This window comes from Miscanthus floridulus, unplaced genomic scaffold (assembly GCF_019320115.1).
Source record: "Miscanthus floridulus cultivar M001 unplaced genomic scaffold, ASM1932011v1 fs_784_1, whole genome shotgun sequence".
Lineage (NCBI taxonomy): Eukaryota > Viridiplantae > Streptophyta > Magnoliopsida > Poales > Poaceae > Miscanthus > Miscanthus floridulus.
In genome coordinates this window covers 13,553-23,380 of record NW_027097265.1, presented here as the reverse complement: position 1 = coordinate 23,380, position 9,828 = coordinate 13,553, and the positions used below count along the sequence as shown (strand labels likewise).

The 9,828-nt window shown below is 46.4% G+C and overlaps 1 protein-coding gene across 1 annotated transcript; it reads left to right on the top strand.

Moving 5' to 3' along the window:
• Positions 1-5,397: 5,397 nt before the first annotated feature.
• LOC136533079 (uncharacterized) lies at positions 5,398-6,213 on the top strand. The gene has a single exon (XM_066525651.1). The coding sequence runs from the start codon at positions 5,497-5,499 to the stop codon at positions 5,959-5,961; it is 465 nt and encodes a 154-aa protein (XP_066381748.1). The 5' UTR covers positions 5,398-5,496; the 3' UTR covers positions 5,962-6,213.
• The last annotated feature ends 3,615 nt before the right edge of the window (positions 6,214-9,828 follow it).

Below are 9,828 nucleotides of genomic sequence, written 5' to 3'. Positions count from 1 at the left end.
AGGATTTTTTGTTTCATTTGCTTATCTTTGTACCTGAAATATGTAATGTAGGCTGTAATCTTTTGAGATAGATTGTATCATGTGAGAGATGTGACTCACTTATGCTTTATCTATGTATCTCTTGTGACATGATCTTCATTTATATATTAGTGGCTTGTGGACCTGAGAAAATGTGCAATGAGTGCTATATGTGACATACATGTGTTGTATTTTTTTATAAGGACTATGCATGCTAGAATGAAAATATTTGATGTGATGCCTTTTTATTTATTTTTGTGTTATATATCTTGTCATATGCATCACGGTTTTACTTTGTCACACACACATGGACCCCACAGATACAATGATTTAGGGAGAGTCTCCTATATGTTTTAGTATGCGCAATTGATATTTGAGGTCATTTTGTGAATTCTAATCATAAGCACATATTAAGGGAGAGCCTCTCATAAATCATTGAACCCAAAAGCTTAAATGTTTATATTATTTTGTAAGCTTTAATCAAGTTGTCATCAATCACCAAAAAGGGAGAGATTGAAAGTGCATCTAGCCCTTTAGTGGGTTTTGGATGATTGAATAACAACGTGATTAAAGGTCTAACCCATTTGCTAAGTGTGGACAGGTAATAGGTTATCTCACAGGTACTTAATGAAAGCTAAAATGATGTGTTGTTGTATAAACAATCTAGTTCAAGCACAAGACAACAATACAAATGTAATTCATACAAAGGCTTATTTACTGTGGGATTTCCATATACTATGTGAAAGCAAGCTCGTAAGAATTAATTAATGAGACATGAGGGATTGCATATGGAATGGTCTCATATTTGAAGCTTGCTAAATTGAAATGAAAAAGATAACAATACAAGTGAATTGATGATTCAACACAAGATGTGACTTGCTGGCTTGAGATGGTGAAGATAGCAAGGAAAGGCTTCGAGGTACTAAGCAAGGGTGAAGGGCAACCGATGGCTTGGCGGCCAAAGAACCTAGCTAGGATGAAGAAGGAAGTACTTGCATTTAGTTGAGGTACTAATCAAGCTATGATGGTCATGTTAATGTGGAGGATCAAATCACTATTGGAGTGATTGATGGAAGTGACTTGATACATTTGGGATTATTCAAATTTGATGAATAGAATCAAGTCATGTGCTCAAGATGGCTATGCTCAAGTGAAAAGATCAATATCAACATGTTGGCACCCTCACTTGATGAAGATTGGAATACACGGCTTCGGTTGAAAGAGATCAACTCAAAAGGTTTAAATTTGTTATACTTTTAGACTTGAGTTAATAGGAATGTCGTACTATTAAGAGGGATGCATCATGTTGATAGATAATGTTTCATAAGTGCTCAAGCCAACCCATGTGAGTTTTGAGTGTTTGAGAGACAAAAGAGCTAACCAGTTTTGCTAGTCTAGCAAAACCGGACATGTCCGGTATTGATACCAGATGTGTCCGGTATTTGCCTAGCAATGGTAATATTGTTGATCTCGGGTTGGTTCGTCTGGAGTTCCGACGTGAGTCAAGAGTTTCGATGGTCAAGAGTTCCAGCAATGGTCGGGAGTTCCGACGTCTCGCGCTTAACTGATTTAGAGAGTTCACTGTGGTGGTCATACCGGAGGATGGCCAGAGGCGAACGGCTAGTTTTCAAATGCCTTGAGGGTCGGGAATTCTGACGTGAGTCAGGAGTTTCGACGGTCGAGAGTTCCGGCATGCATCAGGAGTTCCGACACCTCACATACTTTAACTCAGTTACCATGGTTTTCAAATGTGCTGAGGGCCGGGAGTTCCGATGTGAGTCGGGAGTTCTAACGGTCGGAAGTTCTGGCATTCATCTGGAGTTCCGATGCCTCACAAATGTTACTGTAACTCAGTTACCATTGGCGTAGTGTACGTCATACCGGACGTGTCTGGTATGGCAACGACTATAAAACGACTAGTTTTTCAAGGGGGCTATAAATACCCCAAGCCTCCACATTTGGATGTTGCTAATTCTGCTGATACACATACATTTTTTAGCCTTGCCAACTCTCCCAAACCCTCTCTTAGTGAGTGTGTGATCCAAATCGCAAAATCCATTTGTAGGTTAAGAGAGAATTTGAAAAAAGAGAAAGCCACCACTCGAGCACTTGTGCATATTGTCTATTTTGTGATTTGCATTTATTACTCTTGGACTCTTTGGTCCTAGACGGTTAGGCGTCGCCGGAGAGCACCCGAGAGATTGTGGTGTGCCTCGGAAAGTTTGTAACGGTCGATTCCGCCCCTCGGAATCAACTAGTGGAAGGAGGAAAAGGAGTTGGAAAAGACTCCAGCTAGAGTGACCTTCGTGGTACCCTCTAGGGCTGACCTTCGCTGGGTCGCCCGCAGCCCCCTTAACGGAGAGTGGGACTTGAACGAGTCCAAACTTTGGTAAAACAAATATCGTGTCTCAATTCGCATTTCATTTGATATTTGTGTTGCTCCAGCTCTTGTGCAAGTTCTCTGTGTATATTGCCATCTCTAGTAGGTACCTGCAGTTTGGCTTGAAGATAGAAATCGAAAGGAGCAAGTTTGGGGCTGCTCTGCATAAATCGTGTATACCGGACCCGTCCGGTATTTCCTACTTGTGCTGAAAATATTTATTCTCTGTTCTAACTTTGTGTTGCAGGGTTGTAGCTTCTAGATATATTCTGTATACCTTGTTTACTCTATGGCTAACTTATGAGGGGTTGTATTACTCTTAATTTGGAGTCCCTTTTCTAATTGTTTCCGCATTTGAAGGTGTTAATTTTTAGAAACGCCTATTCACCCCCCCTCTAGGCGGCATCCTAGGTCCTTTCAGCTTGAGGATCCACCAATCATCGGGCCATGCAGGTGTCGGCAAGCACCAAAACTAATAAGAACTCCGTCAGTCTCCGGAAGAAAATGGCGCTGGCACCGTCCTCCTCGCTGTGGTGACCGGGCGGTGCACCACCCTCATGCCGACGGTGTACACCGGACGCACCGGTGCCCGCTTCACTTCTCCTGAGTCTCGGCCATGTCCCTGTGGGCACCGCCCTAGGGGTGGCGGTGCCACCAGACACAATGGCGATGCCCTAAGGGCAACTCGTTGCTCTCGGCCTCCCAGCCAGTCACTGCCACAGGGGGTGGTGCACAGGACAAGGGGGTGGCGGTGCCCCCATGGCAGCCCCCCAAGCCGAGTTTCTCCTCATTTTCTTCACCTTTGTCACCACCTTTGTAAATGTGCTAACACTTCAAGTGTTTCACCATCATGTGCAAGCGTGTTAACATTTTCACAATCATTTTTCTAAGGTTAATCACTTCTTACCGATTGTGCACTAGGCCTAAAATGCATATGCAAGTTTTTCAACACCTAGTGGCACTAGATGATCGAGTTGTCCGATAAGAGATCCCCTCTTAATATTACGACCATCTATCCTAAATGTTATCACACTCTATATAGTGTATTGATCACCGAAAACAAAAAAGACCCTATTGATATCACCTTTGCCTTGAGCCTATTTTATTTTTTCTCTTTCTTATTTTCTAAGTCGCGGAGCTTGATCACCATCATCACATGTCCACAAACATCACTATGGACTTCATCTTGCTCCACCACTTAGATTGTACCATCCTATCTAGTCACACACTTAGATAAAAGGAATAGTCCAACTAGGTTTCATCAATTATCCAAAACCATACTAGGGCTTTCAGTGTGGAGGAGACGGGGCAAGTCATCCGAGTAGGGAAGTGGATCTGAAGCGGGCGGTTTGGATGCGAGCGCGGGAAACAGAGCTAGCGCGAGCGGCGCGCAAATCCGAGCGGATAGGGTGGAGTAGCCACGGGAGTCCGGATGGACACAGACGTCCCGGCGTTCAGGCTCCACCGCTGCCGAATCAATAATGGTGTGAAAGATATTAAAATTTATGGATAGCCAAGACTCTATCTGATGAAATAGGAGGAGGGGACGGCAATGCTTTAAGGTAAAGACTATTGTTTAACTATATAATGGCCCTATTGGTTTCACTGAAATTTGGCTTATACTGATGCTTATGCTGATTTGTTATGATAGAAAAACATTGTTTGTTCGATGACTCTTGTCGGTTGTAATCGGTAACTATTGTTAGAGGCATCATAAAATATATTTTTATAATATATACATATTTGGTGTTATAATATTAATATAAACTAAACTAAAATTTAAATAGTTTGATTAATGACAAAACTATAATTGTATTCTTTTGAGGAGGGAGGTAAAAAAAAATTAGTTTTGCATCTGAACAAGCTTTGTTCAGATTCAAAGACAGAATTGTTTATTTTTCTGGGGACGGAGCCACCGAAATCCTTGCTATTAATTTCAACCGTTGAAATTATCACCCATCCAGAGCAATCAGATCTAGTGCTCCTACTTTGGAGCACTCCTAGCATTAGTAACGCACCCAAACTATGATGATGAAAGCAACTCTAGCATGGCCCTACTTAAGTCTCTATAGCTAAATATGAGGGATTAGACAAAAAAAAAATTGCTCCAACAGGATCCTTACTAGGACCCTGAAATTTAGCTGGGCACTCAAATTCACCCTCCAGGCCCCATTCCCGTTGGCCCAACACCCGGGCCCCATCCGGTTGTTGCGTCAGTTTCCCCCTGTGCTCGCACCCGCTCGTCCTCGCCCAACGCCGACGCACCTTCCTCCGACCTCGAGTGCGGCCTCCTCCAAGCCGTCCACGCCGTGGAGACGCCGAGCACACCGTGGAGACGTCGTACGCGCCTGCTCCAAGCCATCCGCGCCATTGAGATGCCGAGCATGCCATGGAGACGCTGTACGTGGCCTCCGCCAAGCCGTCCGCGTTGTGGAGACGACGAGCGCGGCCTCCTCCGACCCCAAGCGCGGCCTCCTACCTCCGACCCTGCGGATCTCGCGGCCACGGATCTCGCGGTAGGGCCTCTTCCAAGCCGTCCGCAGCTCCCTCCGCCGCCAATGGGAGCGGGCTCTGACCGTCCACCACCGCCGTTGACCGTTCCCTCTGCCCCGCAGCTCCCTCCGCCCCGCTCGCAGCGTCTGCGCTGCGCTCTTGTCGCGTGAAGGAGGAAGAAGGAAAGGGGAGAAGAAATAGAGAATGACGAGCTGGTCCTGTTCTGGTCCTGTTTGTCATTGTGTACATAAATATATTTGGGGGCCCAAATGTAGGTGCTGCTGTTGGAGTGAAAGCAAATAATAATAATAATAATAATAATAATAATAATAATAATGAAGCATCCAAAAATAGAGCAGAACACCCAAATTAAAAATTAGGGCTCTGATTCCGCTGCTCTTAGTCCTCCCGTGATCCCGTCTCCGTCAGCCCGCAAACACGTTTGCCCAGTTGAAACGGAGTGCCCTTTTCCCCGTCCGGTCTTCCGCTTATAAAACACGCCACCGGGCTTGCTCCTGCTTCCCGCAAGCATCCAAAATCCAAGAAAACCAAGCCTACAGCCAAGCCACAGGAAGAAGCAAGAAACCACCTGCTCCCTAGCGGAGATGTCGTCGCAGCTGATCGAGGACCACCGGTCGGGCGCGGAGGTGCACGCCGGGCGCGAGGTGTGCACGCGCAAGTCCCGCGAGTTCATGGTGGAGCTGGGCCTCCCCGACGGGCTCCTCCCGCTGCCCACCCTCGACGAGGTGGGGTACAACCGCTCCACGGGCTTCGTGTGGCTCCGCCAGGCAGCCGGCGTGACCCACACCTTCGACTCCATCGGCAAGCAGGTGTGGTACGACAAGGACGTGACGGCGTTCGTGGAGCCCGGCCGGATGCACAGCCTCGCCGGGGTCAAGAGCAAGGAGCTCCTCATCTGGGTCACCATCTCCGAGATCGTCCTCAGCCCATCGGGCACCAAGATCGTGTTCCGCACCCCCGCGGGGCTCGGCCGCGCCTTCCCCGTCACCGCCTTCCAGCTCAAGCCCGCGGCCGAGGAGGAGGCCGCCGCCGCCGCCGCCGCCAACTGATCTGCGTAGCTTCCGGCGCCGGCGGCTGCGTGTGGGCTGCTCGATCTGGCCGCGGCGCCGCGAGATCCGGCGGTGACTCTGTGAGTTGATTGAGGTTTCCTCCGCAGTGTATGTGTAATGGTAGTGGATGATAATGCAGGAATAAACAGCGTCCCTGGATCCAGAATTCATGACTGCGTGCGCTAGTGCTGCCACTGTTTGATTTTGGGTTGATTGACAACTCGTCTCTGATCCATCCAGTTTATTTATGCTCGTATCGATCTCTGTTTCGTTGCCTCCGTTTCCTCCATGTATATGTATCAGATTGCATTGCCTGTTTGTTTGCTGGAATGATGCAATTCTACTTGCTGCGGCCTCGTCTCTTCAGATCTTGGATCCTGATCCTCACAATGGGTCAGGGACAAGGTACAGAGACGATTCTAAAGATCTAGCTTTGTTTGCTACTTAGTACATTTTCATGATCCGTCAATTTGGTCATGTTTTGTTGAAATTGGTTGCCTGTGAGGTGCGTGTAGGTTGGAGCAAGGCTTCAGAGTTTTAGTACTTTGGCATCGAGTCAGTGCATGCATACAGCATACCTTGCGGCTCCCTATATGTTGAGGTCCACAGCTCGGCATCTCACTCGTGTTCATCAAAGGAGTTAGGAGCTGAACAAGGTGGTTAGCATTTAAGGCCGGTCTCAATGGGGATTTTATAGAGTTTTATAGATATTAAATATGCTGATATGGCACTGTCTTGATAAAGAGAGAAGATAAAAATTTCATGGGAGTAGAGAAAGTTTCATGGGGACGAAACTCTTTTGCACTGTTTCCAAAATATGGGTGTGTTGGAAACTGGGAGATAAAATTTCATCTCCCAGTTTCCAACACACCCATATTTTGGAAACAGTGCAGAAGAGTTTCATCCCCATAAAACTTTTATCTTCTCTCTCATTATCAAGACAGTGCCATATCAGCATATTTAATATCTATAAAACTCTATAAAATCTCCATTCAGACTGGCCTAAGTACAAACCTCCATGTGCAGTGCACTACTACTGAACAACCTCTAGATCTGGACACTTGTCTACGGGATGTTGGGCATTTAAACCTGTCTCTGCGTGCCCTAGAGGGTAAACGGCCTGCACGAACACTCCGTTCCGTCCGGCTCGCAAGCAACGGAAACCGCTCGCTTGACAGCACACGCCGGTGCTCAGAGCATCTCCGAGAGAACTTTTAGCAAGAATTGAAAAAAAAAATCTCCATCAGTTTCCAATCCTACCTCTTAATCTTTCACGTGAATATATGTGCGTAGAAGAATGAAAAAAACATATCTCCAACAGTTTCTAATCCCACCTTCTAATCTTTCATGCGGATATATCCGGACGGACGTGCGTGTCAGGACGCCCACACCGCCCGCCCTAGTCCGCAATCGCCCCACCCTGGTTCGGATTTGCCCCGCCCCATGCGTGCACTCCGCCCCCATATCTGCGTCCGCCGTTCGTTCCCCACACCCGCTCCTCTCTCTCCGCGCGGGGTGCCACTCGAGAGTCGGGCCCAGCGTGCCCCCGACTGGAGCACCCGTCCACCTGCCCCTAGCCCCCCCCCCCCCCCCCCCCCCCGGCCGAACAACATAAAGCACCTGCAACATGAAAAAAAATTAAATGCAACATACATCTGAAAAACAGATAAAACACTTGAAACATGCACTTGAGACATATGTATGGAACACATAAAACATCCAAAAAAAATAACACTTGCAACTTACAACATGAAACCACTTGTTGCAACATAAGACAGAAACTACAGAAACATTTTGGAACATACTGTTGCAACATATGTGTGAAACATATGCAATATTTAAATAAAAACGATTGCAACATACGTCTCGAAACAAATGAAACATTTTGAACAAACGCTTGCAATATGCATCTGAAACACTTGCAACATGCCCCGATCTACTTTTGCAACATCAAAATAGAACAATTACAACATACATCTGAAACGTCTAAAACAATTGAAACATACATCTGCAACATCGGGGAGGTAAAGGCCGGGCTAGTCGGGGTCAGAGCCGGCAGCGAGCGGTGGCGCACGAGCACCACCGCCACCAGCAGCGGGCTTGGCTCAGCGGGGCTGGTGCACTAGCACCAGCGGCATGTGCGCGCACCACCACCACCACCACCGGTCTTGGCTCGCTTGAGCGGGCGGCGCGCTCAACGGGAGGGGGCGAGAAGCGCTCGTGACAGGGGCAAGCACGCGGTGCCGGATGAGGTGTGCGGCAGCAGCGAGGTAGAGTGGCATCCGCGTTTGGGATAGGACGGACGGAGTGGCAGCCACAAGGCGATGTGGTGGAGAGGAGGGAGCGGAAGGGATAAGAAGTTTTTCTTTTATAGAACGGTTGGGGGCGATGGTGAGTGGATGAGCGGTGTTAGGCTGCGTCGCGGCCCACTATCAGCACCGTCCAGGCGGATGGACGCCCTATACCTAGCATTATCGCCAATCTAAAGGTGAAAGGATGTGTGAAAAAATAAAGAGTAGAAAAGGTTCATGTCATAATGCAAATATACAAGAGAGAAAGAATCTAAGAGAATCTCTAAAAGACTCTCTATACCCTTACTAAATGTTGGAAATAGAGATTTTGATGAAAACTACCCTCCAACAGATCCAAATATAGTCATCTTCTACCGTGGATTTTCGCTAATCAAAGATAGAAGACAGGAATGGTTATCTAGAGTGCGCGTGAGATATAGAAAAAATGTTGAAAGGTGAAAAGATAAAGAGACTTTTATGCAAATAATTCTCTACGTGATAATTCAGAGAGTGATATTTACGAAGACTCTTACAGATGATCTAAAGATGAATTATTAAAAACAGTCGAAGATGGCTCAATAATTTTTGGCAAGTTAGAAAATTTTAATGTTTTGGAAAGAAATTATTGAGAAATCTTGTAGATGCTTTAAACTCAGAATACCGAGTTATACAGAAATCTAATCCTACGTTTTTATAAAAACCAACATAAACAAAGCGTGTTCTTCTTGCCATAAATCTCCGTTGGTTCATGTACCAACCAGCTTTGACGGAAATGATTAATTAGTTTGCATGGCGTGTTCCTTTTGCCGTAAATCTCGCATCTCCGTTGGTCCTCCGCCTCCTCCGTTCCCGCTCCCTCCAGTTGTCCACCCTCCACTCCACTCCTCCATAACCACGACCTCTGTAGGGGCGGCTACGTCAGCCGCCCTTCCCAGGGTGTTCCTACAGAGGGTGCCTCTGTAGGAGCGGCTGTTGTTTTCAGCCGCCCCTACAGTGCCATCTGTAAGGACGGCTGGTAATATCAGCCGCCCCTGTAGTGGACTTCTGTAAGGGCGGCTGTATCACCAACCGCTCCTACTGTGTGTATTTGTAAGAGCGGTTCAATCAAGAACCGCCCCTACAATGGATTTTCCAGCAAAAATAAATAAATAATTCAAATTCAAATTTGACCACATATATATATATAATTCAAATTCGAATCTGACCGCCATAAATATACATATATACATCCACAAACACAAGACCATCATCACAAATCATAATTCACAAAAGTCCATCATTACAACATAGTCCATTATGAAGTCCATCATTATAACATAGTACATTAAGATATCCACAAGTCCTTATGCAAAACAAAGTCCAAATAGTTCCAAAGTCTGATCCAAATCATACCACAAGTACACATTGTCATCAACGGCCTAGGGCTAACCTATCAGTCTCCCGAAGGTGTTGGTACAAAGGATTACTACCTAAGTTGGAAAGAAGATGATGGTAAGTGCCTTTATGATACACAATCTGGTCCATTATAAAGTTGCAAAGATCGCCGACCATCTCTAAGAGCTCGTCATCCTTGTAT

Bases quoted from the DNA above. Each gene is read 5' to 3' on its own strand.
- LOC136533079 (XM_066525651.1), top strand. From the start codon at position 5,497: ATGTCGTCGCAGCTGATCGAGGACCACCGGTCGGGCGCGGAGGTGCAC.